The following is an 18,847-nucleotide window of genomic DNA, read 5'->3' on the forward strand; positions in this document are numbered from 1 at the left end:
AGAACTTCAAGACATGTTGAGAAGGTAATTTATCCATGTAAATCAGCTGTGATGGATCAAGGACGCATCTAAAACCTGCAGGACACCGGCCTCGTGGACTGGGATTGGGGACCCCTGCTCTAAGTGGTAACTGCCCCAATCCTGTATAAATGGGATGGTGTGTGTGTGTGTGTGTGTGTGTGTGTGTGTGTGTGTGTGTGTGTGTGTGTGTCATCCTTCCTGTGGGAGCAGTAGGTCACAGGCAGTATCAGAGGTGTGACATGTGCCCTGCAGGGTCTGACATCAGCAGGCCTGGACTGTGTTTTCTCTCCATAATCAATCAGAGCTTTGAGCACAGGAGTCCCCCTCCACTCCACCCGGCGGGATTAGAGTGTGTGTGTGTGTGTGTGACACCAGCGATTCACTTCCCAGAGAAGGGTTACGTCCTTTAATAACGTAATCACATTCTAAATGCATCCGTGCGGAGAAGTCCAACGTTTTAATGAAACCACTGTTTTCCACCGAGTCGAACTGGAGTCGTACGCACTCCCCCGTCCACCCCGGCTTGATATCATTTTCTCCATGTGGTGTTTAAGTGATGTCAGGCTGTGTGGAATTCCAGGATCGTACCTCTATTAGTCTCATTTATAGCTGCTGGCGATCAGTAATTTAGAAAAAACAGATTTTTAGTGTTGCAGTGAGACCGAAATAATCAAAAAAATAATTGCCTCATCATGCTTTCTCCTCTTCCTCTGTATCGCCCACTCCCCCGAATGCCCCTGTGTCCCGCACACACACTGAGGAGGCCCCTTGCTTTTCATAACAAAGGGCATGTCTAAGCCGAGTGTGCGGCCTAGTATAACGTGCTAGAGTGAAAAGCCGTGTGTGTGCGTGTTTGAGTGGGAAGCCCTGTGAGGATCCCCTGGCGTGTCAGGTGTCACTGACATCTGTGCATGTGTAGCGATCGGGTCAAAGTGTGTTGCTCTCCATGCGCATGACGTGCTTTAATTGTGCGTCTAAGCCCAATCTTTCACCTTCGCGCCTCTCAGTCGAGCAAGCTTTCGGCTCGCGCCTGTGAAGGGGGGGTGGGGGTGTAGCGGGAGGTGAGAAGTTTTGGCGGAGTTGACAGAAGTAATCGAAGCACGGCCCTTGCAACATTTTTGACACGACATGAGGAATCTTTGGTGATGAGCTCAGCTCTGTTTTTGTTTTTTTGGCTCTGGTGTTTTCTTGCTCCCCCCTTAAACCTCGGATGGACCCAGGGAGAGCTCAGCTTCTCTGCAAGCATATTGTGGAGGCTCTGGCTTTTCAGAGGTCGCTGCAAGTGCATGTGCATGTATACACAAGGAGGGTGGCCTCCTCTTAAGTCTTCTGTGAAGTTGCACTCACGTCACTTCCTCTTTCAGATTAGAAAATAGCTGGTTTAATTTATCTCTCTTCTTTTTTCTCTTCCTGCAGAGAAGCGATGAGGAATTACCTGAAGGAGCGAGGAGACCAAACTGTCATGATCCTACACGCAAAAGTTGCACAGAAATCCTATGGCAATGAGAAAAGGTGAGTTTAATATGAAATGGGAGCTTCTTGTCTAATACACGTTTTTTCAGGTTTTGGGAATCCTTAAAAGATTTTGGTCTTGAATCTAAAGCAAATCTATTAATGCCGGTCAGTGTTTCACCCTCACAGTAACACATCACACAATTTACTCTTTAACGGCCCCTGCTACATTTTATCCTGGAGTCTGCAGTTGTTTAGACGCACAGGACTTTGTGGGGGAGGATTTTTGTTTTATTTGAATATTTTAGTGGTCTGCCTCCTTGAGAACGTCTCACTAAATAACTGACGATCGCTGGATAGCCCTTCACGTGACTCATCATTGTCATCACTGCCATTGTATGGATTTCACCATGCAGTGTATTTGTGATCATCCAGTCTCTCATTGGTTTCTGTTTTTAAGTTGTCAGCTTGGTGGTTTTGTTTGGTTTCAAAGAAGAAAATGACGACTGTAAATCGCTCTGAGCAGCCCTTTTTAAAGCTCATCAGTCTGCTGAATGTTTAACCCCTTCTTACAAACTTAAAATCATAAACAACACGCTGAGATTGTGTGACTCACCACGCAAACAAACAGACTTTTCAAATTTCCAGCTTCACTGTCTGCAGACGCGTCTCAAAACGATGTGAGAAAAATACGCTGGGCACAGCCACACACGCCTGTGGGTGAGATCTGGGTGGTCAGCAGTGTTGGCCAAGTTACTTGAAAATAGTAATTAGTGGATTACTTATCAAAGAAAGTAATTAGTTACTTTATTACTTAGTTACTTAAAAAAAACATGACACACAACCTGAATACGTTATAAAGCAATAGACCTTTCAGTCTGCTGCGTGGTCGTACTCTCTCCCGCACTCCATGTTATCCATTGTTGATCTGCACACTTCGATGTCGCACACTCGTACGTCATTGTCGTGAGACACTCTCACAAACAAAGTCATTGTTTAGTAATGCAGTTTGCTTACGGGAAAGTAACAGTAATCTTATTACCTTTTTTTTTTTTTTTTTTTTTTTTTCAAAGTAATCCTTTACGCGATACTTGGAAAAAGTAATCGGATTACAGTTACTTTTAATACGTTACTGCCCATCTCTGGTAGCCAGCCGGCTAAATTTACTTCCTTAGTGATGCTGGCGGCTTCTCGTCTTCAGCCCGTGGCGATAATGCTGCTTAGATTGCGATCGGTCGACAGTTCTTGTAAACGCAGTGTATTTTTCCTCAGAAGTTTGATTATTTATAAACGTGCTACAAGCACTTATTTATCTGTTTGCATCACAAAAATTCAAAGAACGGACACAGTTTAACATCTAGTTAAAAATTTGGAGAAAAAAAAGCAAAAGAAAGTTGTTGTTTTTTTTAAAAAAATGAAATTTGGATTTTATTTTATTTTATTTTATTTTTTTTTAGCCTGTAGCTGAGCCACAGTTTCCAGGCTTTATGTTAAAAAGCTCTTTATGATTACATCCCCACTGGTTGGAGACACCTGTGGCCCAGAGGCATTTATACTATCCTCTAATCTATATTCAACTATTGTGGCAAACACAGGTAGTGTACATTAGTCAAGAGGGGACGAACAAAAGCACATTCCTCAGCACGGTGCCTCTGTGCTGAGTGGCTGTGTTGACCCCTCTGACCTCCGATATCTGTGGAGGTCAAAAAAGGAAGCGAGAGGTGACCTTTTCCACGAGGCCACGTAAAAACCACAGAGAGCCGGAAGAAGAAGGAGCTGCGACGGAGAGCTACAAGAATAAAAGAGGAAGAGGAGGAGGGGGCGTCTCGCAGCACCATGAAGCCTTTCGGTGTGGGCTTTCACGGGCGAGCGCACGTGTGACAACCTAATGTTGTCATTTTCATGCCGTACCTGATGCTGCTGGTTAAACGCAGGGTGATAGCTCGCCATCGTAACACATACTTTTTTTTTTTTTTTTTTCCTTTTTTGGATCTGTTCCTCTTAGCTCATCTTCCTCGGGCCCTTCCTGTAACTATGCACTCACCTTTTTATCTCTCGCTTAGAAGCATATTTTTATAGCGCTCCTCCACACCTCATGCTCATTTTGCAACTCTCCTGAGCCCCCCTATCCTCCTCCTCCCCACCACTCGGTTTCTTGGCCAAGGTGCAGCGCTGCTTGCGATCTCATCAGGGCCTATCTCTTGGTAAATCGGCTGTTGCGCGCCAACTCCCAGACACCTCTGAGAGTTGGAGCGCAACAGAAGACCGAGCGAGGGAGAGAGATAGGAAAAGAGGTTGAGGCGAATTCTTCTGAGGACTTTTTTAGCCATCTCATCCAGTTAAAGTGACAGCGAAGAGAAACATTCAAACACATCTGTCACACATATTTAATGCTGCTCTTTTTTGCATTGAGGTTGAACTTTTTCAGGTGATAAGCAACTCCCAAAGGCCGTGCTCGGGTGTAGCTGCAGGTATTTGTTTAAACATCCTCCTGGCCTGCAAAAGGCAGCGTTCATGTTTTGCGTCAGACTGCTTAATTCCTCCTTTTTTGTGCCTTAACAAGAGAGAGCGCTCCAGAAAAAAAAAACCCCAAAAGTGGACGCACTGAGAATGTTAATGTGCCGTCTCCCTCTTTCTAAGCTGCCTCTCTCGCTGTCTGAGCTTTTTATAGGAGGTGAAAGTAGACAAACACCCACAGAGACAGACACTGGTGTTGCGAAATAGGTCGCTTTCCAGTTCCACACTGACGCACATGAATTTATTTGAAGTGTGTACTCGTTCTGTAATGAGTGGATTTCTCTTTTAACGAAGCTGAACTTGCGAGTTATTTCAAGAGAGTTCTTGTTTTCACAGTAGTAACGTGCGTTTGAAAGGAGAAGAGAAGTAAAATGAGGGACCTTTTTAAAAATGGGGGAAGGAAAGTTAGATTTCATTCAAAATGCTGCTTCTCGTTTCTTGACAGATCATTTAGGTTCTGGACCGATCACGGTAACATCTGCAGAATGAAGCGTGACAGCCTTTAGATGTTTTACTGTAGCTGTACACAACAGCTTGTTGACCCAGGAGTTGGACTCCAGCTGGAGCTTGGTGCAAGAGTGCCCTCTTCTGGTTCAAATTAGGAAGTGCACATTCAGGTCTTTTCTGTTCTTTCTCTTATTCCTCCTCTTCTCTTTTATTTCCCCACATTTACACCTATCATCTGCTTGTTAAACCACTTAACATTGACCTATGACTCTTTCCAGCCTAAAAACGCCCCTAAATCAAGGAACGAACCAGAGTTTCTGACAACGTGGCAAAGAACTAATTTTAACATTATATCTTCAGACACTTCGTTGTTAGCAGACTGTCACAAAACGTATCGTTTTTCCATTCCTTTAGCTAGATCTGCAGAAAAGTTCCAAATATAATTAAATATAATTTTTACACCAACCAAGTGATTCCCAAAGTTGGCTAAAAACTTTGGTATATTATCTGCGTTGTGTGCAGTTGTCCTTAAAATTGAGGAAACTGGACAAGTTCAGGACAAAAGAAGCAACAGATCTAAAAACCACCTACAGCAGATGAACAGATCCTGAAAGTCATGAGATTCAGAAATGGGGGAAAAATCCAGCATTGCCAGAAACAGGACCTGAGAGACGCATGTGGCTCTTCATTAAAGCCTCATCAGACATGGACTCAGTGGAAGTGTCAAGAAACCGTTCATAAGGAAGGGAAACGGGATGAAAGGCTGAGGTGTGCCACAATACCCAAGAACTTGACTAAAACTCGGTGACGACACATCTGATTGGATCTTTTTTTTTTGGTTCCAGTCATCGTGTATATTGTGCAGAGGTCAGGAAAGATGTACAACCGTGAGTGTTTACAGCTGTAAGACACAGTGGAGGCTGTGTCATTGTCTGGGCTGCATTTCAGTCAGTGGTGTCGGAGATCTTGTTAAGATTAGAATTATGAACCGAGAAAAGTACCGTCAGATTTTGATCCGCCGTGTAAAATCATCCGGAAAGCATCTGATTGGCAGCAGCTTCATTTTTCAGTGTGATCCCAAACACACTGCCAGTGCAGTAAAAGCACACATGGATAGAAAAATGCAAAGTGAAGCACCTTCTGACATGGATTTGCTTCCCCTGAGCTCAACCTCAACATTATTGAAGCAGAGTGGGATCATCTTCAAAGAGACGAGAGTAAAAGGCAGAAACATTTAAAGAAGAGCTTTGGTGCTTCAGGTTTTTTGGCATCTCTCAACAAATCTCTCCGTGTCAAAAAATCACCACAAAAACAAAATTACTTTGTTTCATCACCTCTAAAGATTTAGATGCTGGCGTTTATAGCTGCACGTGTGTCGTGTGTTCCAGGTTCTTCTGCCCTCCTCCCTGTGTGTACCTGATGGGCAGCGGCTGGAAGAAAAAGAAGGACCAGATGGAGCGAGACGGCTGCTCCGACCAGGAGTCGCAGCCTTGTGCCTTCATCGGCATCGGCAACAGCGACCAAGAAATGCAACAGCTCAACTTAGAGGGAAAGGTACAACACGCACCCACCCACACACATACTGTCACTCTGTCACTTACCTTGGCACAGGAACATGGAGTTACTCAGCAGAAGCTGCCATAGCCGCGCGGTATAGCCTCCAGGCACCCTGCAGTACAGAAACAGGAAGTCTGTCACATGCCTCCAGCACATTTGGAGCTTGTTTTTCTGCTGTAGTGCTGATTAATATGCTTAATATGCATTAACAGAAATGAATCTGATTGTTTGTTATTTCTTTTTCTGCCTCCTCATTCAGAATTATTGCACAGCCAAAACCTTGTACATATCCGACTCTGACAAGAGAAAGCACTTCATGTTGTCTGTCAAGATGTTCTACGGCAACAGCGCGGACATCGGCGTCTTCCTCAGCAAGAGGATCAAAGTCATCTCCAAGCCCTCCAAAAAGAAGCAGAGCCTCAAAAATGCTGACTGTGAGTCATTTGTGATAAGTTTACAGAGGTTCGCTGTGAGTGTTTACCTTTTAGATTCACTCTTCATGTCAAATCAGTGTGTAGCTCAGTCTGCCAGAGCTGTAAATTTAAACCCTGACAACAGCCTTAAACATATTAACATGCGCTTAACATGATTTACTGCATAGCCAGCTAGAGTGTTTCACGGGTCTCTCTTCTGGTTGGCACGCTAGATTCGCAAAATCATTCAAGATATTCGGTACAGACCACGGCCCGGACGTGCCGGCCTCGTACCCTGACGTCTGTTTGTAAACTGGCTCTCTCTGTGAGGCTCTCGGCACCTTTGCAGTTTATTTTATGGTTCATTTTCAGGCCTGTCAGTGTTGTAAGTTACTGCCGATGTAAACTGAAAACGTCCCGCTGTTGCTGCTCCACACTCAGGGCAGGATGCTTTTATTGTGAAGACTTGATTGGATTTACCACAGAGTCAGCAGAGCTTCATTAGCAGCTCAGGGAAAAGTACTTTGATTCTCACTGCAGCTGGAAAACATTGGATTGGTTGTATCTCTTCTAAGATTCACTTACCCTTGCGGGCGATCATGGCTCAAGAGTTGGGCGTTCGCCTTGTAATCGGAAGGTTGCCGGTTCGAGCCCCGGCTTGGACAGTCTCGGTCGTTGTGTCCTTGGGCAAGACACTTCACCCGTTGCCTACTGGTGGTGGTCAGAGGGCCTGGTGGCGCCAGTGTCCGGCAGCCTCGCCTCTGTCAGTGCGCCCCAGGGTGGCTGTGGCTACAATGTAGCTTGCCATCACCAGTGTGTGAATGTGTGTGTGAATGGGTGGATGACTGGACATGTAAAGCGCTTTGGGGTCCTTAGGGACTAGTAAAGCGCTATATAAATACAGGCCATTTACCATTTTACCCTGTAAAAGTATGGATCAGCTGGAGTGAAGATGCCTTTACTAACACGTGTGTGTGTGTGGGGGGGGTGTTTAGACGAAGTAAGAGCGTAAATGAGACCACAATCTAACCAGAGTCCAAGCAGAAAGACTGCTTTGATACAAAAGACTAGAACAGAGGTTAAAACCTTGGATGAACGTTAAACAGGAGAAGAAGGCACGTAGAAGACATAAAGAATTGTTTTTATAGTATTTAAGCACCAATGGGCGTCTCCCCAATTCCTGGACCAAAACATTTAATATTAAATAAGGTTTGATTTCTTTTCTTCTTTAGCGAGCCAATAAGAAGGCCGGTGGGATTTTTTTGATTTTTTTTTTTTTACAGCCATTGTGAAGATATTGAGAAAAAGCTTAAAACCTTGATCAAAGCTTAAATTAAGCTGCTAATTTGCATTATTTCCATCTTGCACTGAATATTCTGAAATGTAAATATTTGAATTTGTCTTCTAACTTCATTTTTCTACTTGTTTTATTCTTGCATATTTTATAGCCTTAGTTTGTTCATTACTTTTTAAAATATGCTCAGAATTTTATGATTTAATATAATTTTTTTTAAAAAAGTGTTTTGAGCTAATCGGTTAGTCGATCAATACCATTTCTAACCACCAGAGGGCAGTGTAGTGAAAATGGAGTGTCCAGTAACCCAGTTATGTCACATGTGGCACACCTGTGCTACACACAGGACACGTCCTGCCAGCTCGCAGACGTCTTATCTCTCTGTTACCACGCCGACCTGAAAGCAACTTGTTTTTGGTGCGTTATGTAACCGGCCGTGTCTCCACGCTTTCGTCTCCGCCCACAGTGTGCATTGCATCGGGGACCAAGGTGGCACTGTTCAACCGACTGCGCTCCCAAACAGTCAGCACGCGGTATCTACACGTGGAGGGTGGCAACTTTCACGCCAGCTCCCAACAGTGGGGCGCTTTCTACATCCACCTGTGTGAGTCTCCATCAGGTTTCATATCTGTTACACAAGCTTCTGATCATTGACGAGAACAGCGATGCAGTTTGACAGCCTGTCACCTTGTCTACATGTCACCCTCTCACTGTTCATTGTAGTCGTAGCTTTGTTCTTTGTTGTAGTAATTACACATGTGATTCATCGCAGACAAAGAACGTGACGGGCTGATTGATAGATTGAATGTTGGCTTTAGTGTATAAACCAAAGCGTGTGCGTGTGGGCAGCTGGTTGCAGCATTGACTGCCTGTTCCTGTGCTTGGTGTTTGCAGTGGACGATGAGGAGTCAGAAGGAGAGGAGTTCACTGTGAGAGACGGTTATATCCACTACGGCCAGACGGTCAAGCTGGTCTGCTCCGTCACCGGCATGGCCCTGCCCAGACTGGTAACAATCACACTGTTTCACAAAAATGACACAATATGAAACTGTAATGCAAGGATGGACGAATCCAGCCTTTCCTGGTTAACATACTCAAGGTATTGAATCAGATGAAAGTGAACTGGACCAACCAACTAGTCTAAAACTAAGAGAAACACGTTGATATCGAATAAATGTGGGAGCTGTTTAATAGACCATATCAAAAACTGTCCAAACAACAGTATTTGAAACCATTAATCACATTCTTCAGTGATGAGTCATGTAACACTGCGGCACGTCGCATCGTGCATATTGAAGATGGCACGTTATGCTCCAAACAGACATGAAGAAGAAGAAGAAACACACTTAGAATAAACTGGCTACTACAAAAGATGTTCAATTATTATTAAAATATGACAAATTAAGGGTCTGGACCTCGAGACAGGAGCATTTGTTCAGCAGATTTCCCTGATCTAGAGGGACCTTAAAAACTACTAATGAAATCTTAAAATTTATTTGCAAACTGACTGACAGCCAATACGTGGTATCACTAGCACGTGCCAACTAATGACCGTGCTGCAGCGTTTTGGACCAGCTGCTGTTGGCTAAAGCGGTGACAGACTGACGTCCAAATACAGAGCGTTACGTTGATCGAATCGAGATGAAATCGAGGCATGGATAGCTCAGTCTCAAAGTCTCTGAACCAGAGGAAAAGCTTCCCCTTTGCAGGTGACTGGAGATGAAAGAAGCTCGTTCCAACAACATCATTAATTTGTTTATCAAAAGTTAGATTGATGTCAAAGATCACTCCCAAGAGTTTTATAACTCCTTAAAAGGGCCGCGGTCATAGAGGTTAGCAGCACCAAACGCAGTGACCCCTCTTTTCTTTTTAAGTTAATAAAATTTAAACCTACCTTTGTGACGTATCCACGGTAAAAAACTCGGCAAATGCTGACCGTGAAATAGCAGAAAGCCTTTTTAATACTGAGTTTTTCTGAAAGGAGCAGCCTGATGTTTGTACCGTATTACTCATGTTTTGACTGAACTTCTCGTGACATTGTTTTCTTTTCTTCTGTCTTTTCTGCTTGTGTGTCCTGTCCCCCTCCTCCTTTATCTCCCTGCTCATGCAGTCCTGCATTTCATTCCCCCTTGCTTCCAGATCACTGTCATTTTTTCCTTAATTCAGTTTCTTTCTGGTTTTATGCACTTAATTTTCTCCAACGCTCACCCTGCCCTATTCCTTTTTCCCATTGTGCAGTCGGCTAATCTGTTCCCCTCTCATGTCCTTTCAGATCATCCGGAAGGTGGACAAGCAGACGGCGCTGCTGGACGCCGATGACCCCGTCTCCCAGCTCCACAAGTGTGCCTTCTACCTGAAGGACACAGAGCGCATGTACCTGTGCCTTTCCCAAGAAAGGATCATCCAGTTTCAAGTCAGTGTCACTCTTATATCTCTACACATCATTTCAGGGTCGCGGTCGTGTCACCCTCAGATTAAGTCAATCATACTATTCACAGATGACTGAGGATGATTGCTGTATTGTTCTGAAAAAGGCTCCAGGCAGCCTGACTTGACATTGAATTTGAGTTCAGTTCTTCTTCTATGCCTGGCTTATTTTCCTGTGGGTAGATGTTTTGGTCAAGTTGTCTTGGGTCTCCCCCCCAGGCCACTCCATGCCCAAAGGAACCAAACAAGGAGATGATCAACGACGGCGCCTCCTGGACAATCATCAGCACAGACAAGGCCGAATACACCTTCTACGAGGGCATGGGCCCCGTCCACTCGCCTGTCACCCCGGTGCCTGTGGTGGAGAGCTTACAGGTATACAGAAGAGACCATTTAGATTTTTTTTAAATTCCCCCCTTTAACAGGACATTTCACCTGCACTACATCCCAGGTTTATTTATCTTGTTTGTCTGCAGCTAAACGGCGGCGGGGATGTCGCCATGCTGGAGCTGACGGGACAGAACTTCACTCCAAATCTGCGGGTCTGGTTCGGAGACGTTGAGGCTGAGACCATGTACAGGTGGGGCTTTGTTGGGATTCACTGGGATGTGCTTTGTGTCTTCCTCAGCTTTCTGCTGCTTTTTGAACATGTTCTAGGTTACCAGGTTAAGTGAAGGGGGGAAAAGAAACCACCGTGGCTAGATTTTTTTCTTTTTATCCCAAGATTGTTGTCCATTATGAGTAATCTGAAGAGGTAATATGCACTGTAGTTACTGATTGTTTTGGTTTGCTAATTTCCACCTTTATTTATGGACTTCACTAGAGTTGCTTTGCATGATTCAAAGTTTGAAATAATCCTCACCTGTTCTTTTCCTGACCTTGGTGCAGCCGCTCATTATAAAACAAGCCACTGTCCTTCCCTTTAAGCCAGTTGTCTTTTGATTGGCTGCCCCCTGTAAACCACAGCAGGTGGGCGGGAATTTTGTGCTCATAGACAGAGTTGTGGCTCAGGTGGTGGAGCAGGTCACGTACTAGTCGGAACATTGGTGCTCCTGTATGCTTCAAGGAGCCTTCCGCAAGATACTATCTCCAAGTTCTTCTCAGAAGAAAGCACTTACATAGAAAGTGTGTGAGGGTGAATGAGGCAAGTGTAAAGCCATTTGAGTGCTCGGAGTAGAAATGAACCAGTCCTTTTACCATTTACCTTTTAGCTGTGTACCTGAGATGGACACATTAGGAGTATCCCATTTCACTGATGTCATACAGAGCCCCTATAGTAGGAAAAAAACAGCTGAGGTTTTAGAGCAGTCTGATCATCAGAGAGAAAGAGCCATCCATCTCTTTCCCTCTGCTTATTTAACTCAGAGCTGTGGGAACAAGGAATTTCTTGTAAATACACTGTCTTCATGTTTTGAGAGTAAGGCTCATATTAAACATGGCCAGTGTTTAATATATGAGCATAAATGATGGATTCAGTTAAAGAACAAAGTGTTTACTCTCTTGCTCTTAACAGTGTTGGTCAAGTTACTGGAAAAAAGTAATCAGTAACTAATTACTGATTACTTCCCCAAAAAAGTAATCCCGTTACTTTACTGATTACTTATTTTCAAAAGTAATTAATTATTTAGTTACTTTTTAAAAACACGATTTACAACCTGAATAGGTGATAAAGTGATAGATGTTTCAGCCCAATTCTACTTTTTCTGCATAATCCATCATACAAAATGTAATCAAATGGAAAAGTCTCTTTTTTTTAACTTGTTTTATCCGTTTTAATCTTTTAACTTTATGCATCAAGTAAAAATTTAATTATATGCAACATTCTCTGACTGGAAGAAATTAGTTTAACATTTAAACCTATTTTCTGCACATTCCAGCACATAAAATAAAATATTTTTGTGTGTTTACACTCACTCTTTCAAATAGATGCAAGTAAAACACAGCAGAAAATAACTAAAGTCAAACACTAGCGGTCCTGTTGCTCTATTTTCACCTGTAAAGCAGGAGTGGTGTAGGCGGAGGTTTACCCTGGTGCAGGTGTGCCGCAGCGGTCAGTGGAAGAATCTGTGAGTTTCCCATTACATCGTAGCACTCGGTGCTTGCTTGGAAGTTACGGGTTTTTTTCGCTGTAAAAAGAAGTTTTCTTCCCACGCACAACGGACACTAATGTTTTTGTCACTTTTTATGGAATCAAACTCAAAGGTCAGTACTTCCACGCTTTAAACGCTGCACGCTCATACTCTCTCTCCCGCACTCGATATATGATCCATTGTTGATCTGCACACAGCTGTTGCCACGAACGTGGCACTCGCTTACGTCACTGTCATGAGACATTCTCGCAAAAAAAATCACGGTTTTAGTAACGCAGTAACGCAGCGTTCCTACAGGAAAGTAAGGGTAATCTAATTACCGTTTTTGCGATAGTAATCCCTTACTTTACTCGTTACTTAAAAAAAGTAATCAGATTACAGTAATGCGTTACCCACCTCTGGCTCTTAATACTTATTAGTGGTACTTCAGATTAGTTAATATAATTTGCCCATGTTGTGTTAGCTGTATGTATTTAATAGACAATATACGACATATACCTTGTAAAATCCCCCTTTCTTAACTTATCCTGTCATGTTGAGTTTCTCCGAGCGACTCATCTACATGTGTTTATCATTGCCACCCACCAAGCGTGACACACACGCAGTACAGGAACATCAAAGTGACCACCTACCTAAGTCAGTGCAGGTCTACCAAGCCTCCAACCCATGCACTGTGTGGATGTGTCTAAACATATACCGAGGTCCTTGCACTGCTTGGGTATATATTTAGACTTATAGGAGATAAAGTTGGGCAGCAGGGAATTTGTCAGCTGATATATTTACTCACTGTACATTATGCCATGTGTGAGCTGGAGAATCTGTAAACAGCACTGCTTTATGGCAGTAATGGGTTTGTTATGGTTCGGTCATGTTTGCTGAATTTACCAGGAATCCCAAAATGGTTTTGAGTTGATTTCCAGTGTTATGTTTCTTATATGTAAAAACCCAATTTTCCAAAATCCACAGAGAGCTGATTTACTGAAGCGTGAGCTCCTTGTGACTCACTGATTTGGTCTAATCCTTATAAAGTCAAAGTAAAAATGAATAGAAGCTCCACCCTAACTCCAGACGGCGTCTTTCCTGCAGTATGACTCCATCATCGTGTCTCCCTGCAGGTGTGCCGAGAGCATGCTGTGCGTGGTGCCCGACATCTCCGCCTTCCGCGAGGGCTGGCGCTGGGTGCGGCAGCCCGTCCAGGTGCCCGTCACGTTGGTGAGGAACGACGGCATCATCTACTCCACCACACTGACCTTCACCTACACGCCGGAGCCGGGACCGAGGCCACACTGCAGCGCCGCCGGCGCCATCCTGCGGGCCAGCAACTCGGGCCTGCTCAGCAACAGCAGCCAGGAGCCCGGCTCCAGCGTCTACGGCTCCAACAGCACTTCCAACGCAGGAGTCACGTCTTCTTCCTCCACCGCCGCAGCCGTGGTCTCCTAACGCACACATGGGGGGGGGCACTCATACATGCCTTGAGAGCAAATATACCCTGAGGTATATGAAGACTATAGGAAATAAACAAAACTGACTCACTCTAAAAGTGCTGCGTTCATTTTGGATACAAAGAAGCTGCAAAGGAAAACAAAACAAAAGAATCGGTGGGACAGAGGAGCCCTACACAGAGGGAAATCTGAAGGAGTGACATCACAACGTTGTCAGCTGATGGGAATAAACGTATATAAAGTGCTCCTTGACACACCTCCCCACCCCAGCCCCCCCACTCTCTTCTTCTGTGGTTACTTTAGGGACCTGCCTGTCCAGTTCTGGTGTTGGGAATGAGTGAATTCCTGCAGGCTCAGAGCACCAGCACCTTTCTACAGCTGTGAGGACGGAAACCACAACAACAGTACATCCACCGTGTGCATCCCACCTCCCCTTTATCCTCCCCGCTCCGTTTTTATTTTTTTTATAATTATTCCTTTTTGTTTCTCACATTCACGTCTGAAACCCTTACCAGGGGTGGGGGCGGGGGTGGTTTGGATGTGTTGTTGTTGGAGGGAGTGCAAGGATGCAGAGGGACACACATAAAACGTGACGATAACATAGTTTTTATGGACCAAGGATCTTGTATAAGCTTTAGTAAAGGTACATTTTTCTCCATACCTTTTTTGTATTAAACATATAGTACACTTTTGTTACCAAATAGTTTCTATTCTTCCTCTGAGCTTGGGCTTTGTTTTTATTTTTTTTTCTCCCCTTCGAGGTCCAAAATCCCAACCTGTATGTTATTGTGACCTTACTTCAAACGCCTTTTTTTGGGTTTCATTTTGATATACTTGCTTCTTCTTTTTGGGGAAAAGTCTGAAGTCTTGGGTTGGGTTTTTTTTTGTTTGTTTTTTAGATTTTACATAAGCAAAGATCTTTTTGTTTGTTTGTTTTGTTCTGTTTTTTTTTTGCTTTTGAAAGGGGACAAACCTCAGAGGGCCTATTTTTATCATTGGTTTTTAATGAAGTCTTTAAGAAAAAAAAAAAAGAAAAGCTTTAAGCAACGCCTCTGCCTTGCCTGCAATACTCTGTGTGCGCTGTGTCTCCTGGAAAGTATACACATCAGTACATGTCACACGGAGCCATAGCAACATCTGCAGAACACGAAAGCGGTCTTCTGCGAGAGCAAATCCGTCTGCCGCTTTCAAACTAATGTACCGAGCATAGTCTTCGACTTCAAAGGATAGCCTTAGTACTGTATATTCTTACTGTGTACACAGGTAAGCCAGTCACATATCTGATAATATCCTTTATCTGTCACTGCTAACGTATCCAATAATGTAGTGTCTCGAAACTTGCACCTAGCAAAGGTGTCTTCCAGTCCGTGCTGTAGTTCTGGTGGCATTTATCTCCAAAAAAAGAAAAAGGAAAAAACAAAAAACAACAGAGGGGGAAAAAAGACACTTTCAATTTGATGTGGCCTTACTGAAAACTTCAAATAGAAGAAGAAAAACACTTCAGTTTTCTTATATGCTGTTTACTCACCTTGGGAGAACCTGTGCATAGCACAAAAGCAAGCCGACGCCTCGCTTCTCTGCTGTTTGGAGCTCATCGCCGAGGCTCTCCAACCACCTTCCCCGTGCAGAGCAGCCTTCTGAAGGGAGCCTTCATTCCCAGTGTACAAGTACAATAACCCACTTTTTTTTTTTTTTTAAACTCACACTGGTGCCCGGCACCTTCTCACTTTTTGGTACAACGTCTCACGAGCGCTGTAAGCTCTTTTTCAGCCTTCTTCTTCTTTGGTTTTTCTCAATGTTATTTTTCTTTAAAGAAAAAAGTCCTGTGGTTTAATGTGTTGGCAGAGCAAGCGTGTGTACATTGTGAACTCACTGTCCGAGTAGTTGCACTCATTCATGTTCGATGGCGAGACCTGTAGGAGTTATAAAGGCCTTCTAAATGTGTATTACTGAAAATGTGCATTTCCAAAACATAACAGCAATATTGTACAGGTCATCTCATCAGTTTTTTGTTTTCGTTTCGGGTTTTGTCCGCCTGAGCACTAGTTCACCAGCCAGCAAATATATGTGTATGTGTGCGTGCGTGTTTCATATACAGTCGCTGTAATCGGTGTATTGAGTCAGACTCGCTCCGCGTCCTCTCCGAGAAAAAGGAAAAAAACAACTTTTATTGGTGTTGTTTTTTTTTTTGTTTTTTTTTTAAATGTCTTCCACCGGGATCTAAACGTCTGATAAATGTGGATAAAACATTCAAAGGCAATACTTGTGATCGCAGTATTACAGTACAACTGTATACAAAGAACAATACTGTGACTTGAATGTGTGCTTAATGAAGTATTTCAGTTTTTCTTATTCGCGCCCTCGAAACAGGAACACAGACTCATTTGCCTCCCCCACGCTTCCATGTAAAAAAAAATAAATAAAATAAAATAAAAATATTAATAAGAGAAAAGTTTAAATTATGCCCCTCCCCCTTCTCCCCCCATTTTGCCGTTCTTGCCCACCTGTGTGTCGTTAATGTTAAATGTTTTATATTGTAATATTGATATTTTTTAAATTATTGGTACAAAGTTTCCCCTTGTCTTATGTCCACACACAAAAAAAAAGAATTAAAAACGGAAAAAAAAAACTAGAAAAGTGCATTATTGGCCGTGCTGCCTGAGTCTGGCCGCTTCCTGTTTGTCCTGGAAACGTGGAGGAAGTCGTAGAAGGTGCTGCAGCCGCCGCGTAGCATCAAAAACCCAACATTTGGCGCTTCTTCTTCTGCAGCGTGTCGAGCCCTCCCCACCCCAAAGCCCTTTATTCTGCAGGATGGAGGTCACGAAATCTGAACTGTAGATTTTTAACTTCTTTGTCTTCGAGCTCTAAATTCAGCGTCTGCACAGCATCGCGTCGCCTCCGCCGCTTTAGGCTGACCGCCCGTCCTCCTCCTTCCTCCCCTTTGGCTACAGAGCAGCTTCGCCACTTTTGTTGTAAACTAACACACACAAATAAGGGGGTGATGCACGCTTTTCTCTGAAAATGTGTCGCCTTGACAATCCGAGCTGGTTTACAGTTTTATTGGTTTTTTTTCTCTCTCTCTTAAAACATCTGGAGTTTTAAGGGACAAAGGGAGGATACAGCGTAACCAGATTAGAGGGGTGATTTGAAAAAAAAAAAATGTTACATGCCTTCTTTAAAGAAAAAAGAAAACTTTCGATAAAGCTTTTTCACGAGGAAAAAAGCAACAAACCACCATCTCATTGTTTGTTTTACAGATCTTTTTCACTTTGTGTGTATGTGTCTGGTCTTTTTTTTTTTTTTTTCACACCTCCAAAAGCAGCTGTTTTTGGGTTTTTTTTGTTTTGTTAATAATGAGCTCTGAACAATGTATGTATCCTCTAATATGCCAAATGTCTTTTATAATGTAGTTTTCATGCACTGCTAAACAAAAACAGGGCAGAGTGAGAGGCAGCTTTAAACAGACTTTTGTTTTTGTGTTTAAAAAAAAAAAAAAAAAAAGTTAAAAAAAAGGAGTGTGGAGCCCTTTCTCTGTCGCACTCAGCCTTACTTCTCCTCAAGACTTATTCGGCTGTTTGCACTACAGAGCTCTAACTTTTCTATTTCTCTCACACGTTTCATCCTCACTCACATTTTCCTCGCCTTTCTTTTCATCTTTTCCCGCCTTTTAACACGCAGCCTGTTGCGCTTAGCTTGCAGATCACCTTTTATTTATCATTTCCTCCTCCTCTTCTTCCTCACACCCCTCCACTATCTTCCACTTCTCTCACTGTATCTGTGTATTATTCTAGTAAAAATGGTAAGCAGAGGTGTCATTGTGGTAGTATACTCAGTGCTCAAAGGGTTGCTGATGGTAGAAACCTGTGCCGTTTGTAACATTTAGCAATAACGTCAAAAACAAAGGGGACGGTTCTTTTTTTTTTTTTTTTTTTTTTATAACATAACGTTAGTTTGTTTTTTGTACATATTGCAGCTCCAGATCATTGCTCAAATCTGTATGTCATTAAAAGAAGAAAAAAAATGAGAAAAAAACTTGCAATATTGGCATAAAAATGAGAAATAAAAAAAAGTGATGTAAAATCTCACTTTGTGTGTTTTTATGATGATTCTTTGATTATTTTTAGTTTGAATCATGATTGTAGCTGAAGAGAAGAAATAACCCATTATTGACATTTATTTATTTATTTATTTGGTGTGTAAACAACAGCGTCCAATGACGCTTCAACATCTGGTGGCTGCAAGGTGACTGCAGGTGGGGAGGTTTGGGCATTTACCAAGCCCAAATGGAGCTCTTATCTGACGAACTCCCAGTGGATCGTCTTTCCTTTAAGTCCTCTGTCTTTAAAGCTGTTAAAAGCTCTGAGTCGCTCCGCTGAAGTGTGCGCACGCACTGACTTTGTATGGTTGATGGATCGCAGATTTGCAGGAGATCACAACATCTTCCACCAAAGCCAAACTCAGGTGTATATTACAAAGCAATAAAAATCACTGGACTCACTTTTGTACATTCAGGTCTGAACCCATTACCTCGATATTGAACAAAACACACAGCCATTGCACTTCAAAGTAAGAATTTACAGTGGAACATTAGGGCTATATTTACAGTGAAAAAGCTGCTACATCAGTGCTGCTATATTTAACATTTAACTGGAAATTGGATGGATAATACCAGGAATTGGCCCTTTGAAGAGGAGTTGCAGGTGTTTTGAGTCCCAGAAAAAGATAAGGCCCCTGCGTGCCCACGAGGTGGGTCAAGGACGGCAGCAGAGCCGTTTGTGCAGCGAGCGATTGAGTTATGGCTGATCTGCAGCGTGGGGATCAGACAACGCATAAAATGTTGTTTTCAAGCACAAGTTTACACAGCTAGGTGCTTAAAATTCCTAAATATCGATATTATAGCTCATTTCAAGCCTGTTTACACTTGGTTTGAAATGCATCTTGGGCAATCGGGTCACAAGCGGACAGCATTATATACACGCGTAAACAACCACAGAGATATGATCACTCAGACCCATTGCCTTGGTGGTCCGGGACACATTAGGCAACGTGCTTTTTGTGGTGTAATAGTTAATGTTTCCTGGTCTGTGCCCAGCGAGGACGTCATTGATGCAGGATGTGGTGGTAGCAACTGACCTTGTCCTGGCTGATATCAATTGCCGGAAAACCCCATCCAAGCATATTGTTTAT

The 18,847-nt window shown here is 43.2% G+C and overlaps 1 protein-coding gene across 1 annotated transcript in view; it reads left to right on the top strand.

Annotated features, from left to right (window-relative positions):
- The window catches only part of rbpjb (recombination signal binding protein for immunoglobulin kappa J region b), a 55,166-nt gene extending 37,421 nt beyond the window's left edge, over window positions 1–17,745 (top strand). The window contains exons 3-11 of the mRNA XM_084924093.1: window positions 1,438–1,533; window positions 5,826–5,991; window positions 6,254–6,428; window positions 8,168–8,305; window positions 8,596–8,708; window positions 9,974–10,114; window positions 10,348–10,503; window positions 10,605–10,708; window positions 13,334–17,745. Coding sequence (XP_084780219.1) covers window positions 1,438–1,533; window positions 5,826–5,991; window positions 6,254–6,428; window positions 8,168–8,305; window positions 8,596–8,708; window positions 9,974–10,114; window positions 10,348–10,503; window positions 10,605–10,708; window positions 13,334–13,658 — 1,414 coding nt within the window. The 3' untranslated portion in view covers window positions 13,659–17,745. The remainder of the gene's footprint in view (window positions 1–1,437; window positions 1,534–5,825; window positions 5,992–6,253; window positions 6,429–8,167; window positions 8,306–8,595; window positions 8,709–9,973; window positions 10,115–10,347; window positions 10,504–10,604; window positions 10,709–13,333) is intronic.
- The last annotated feature ends 1,102 nt before the right edge of the window (window positions 17,746–18,847 follow it).

The sequence above is a fragment of the Perissodus microlepis genome, chromosome 3, assembly GCF_051167445.1.
Source record: "Perissodus microlepis isolate ML-2025 ecotype Zambia chromosome 3, ASM5116744v1, whole genome shotgun sequence".
NCBI classification, from domain to species: domain Eukaryota; kingdom Metazoa; phylum Chordata; class Actinopteri; order Cichliformes; family Cichlidae; genus Perissodus; species Perissodus microlepis.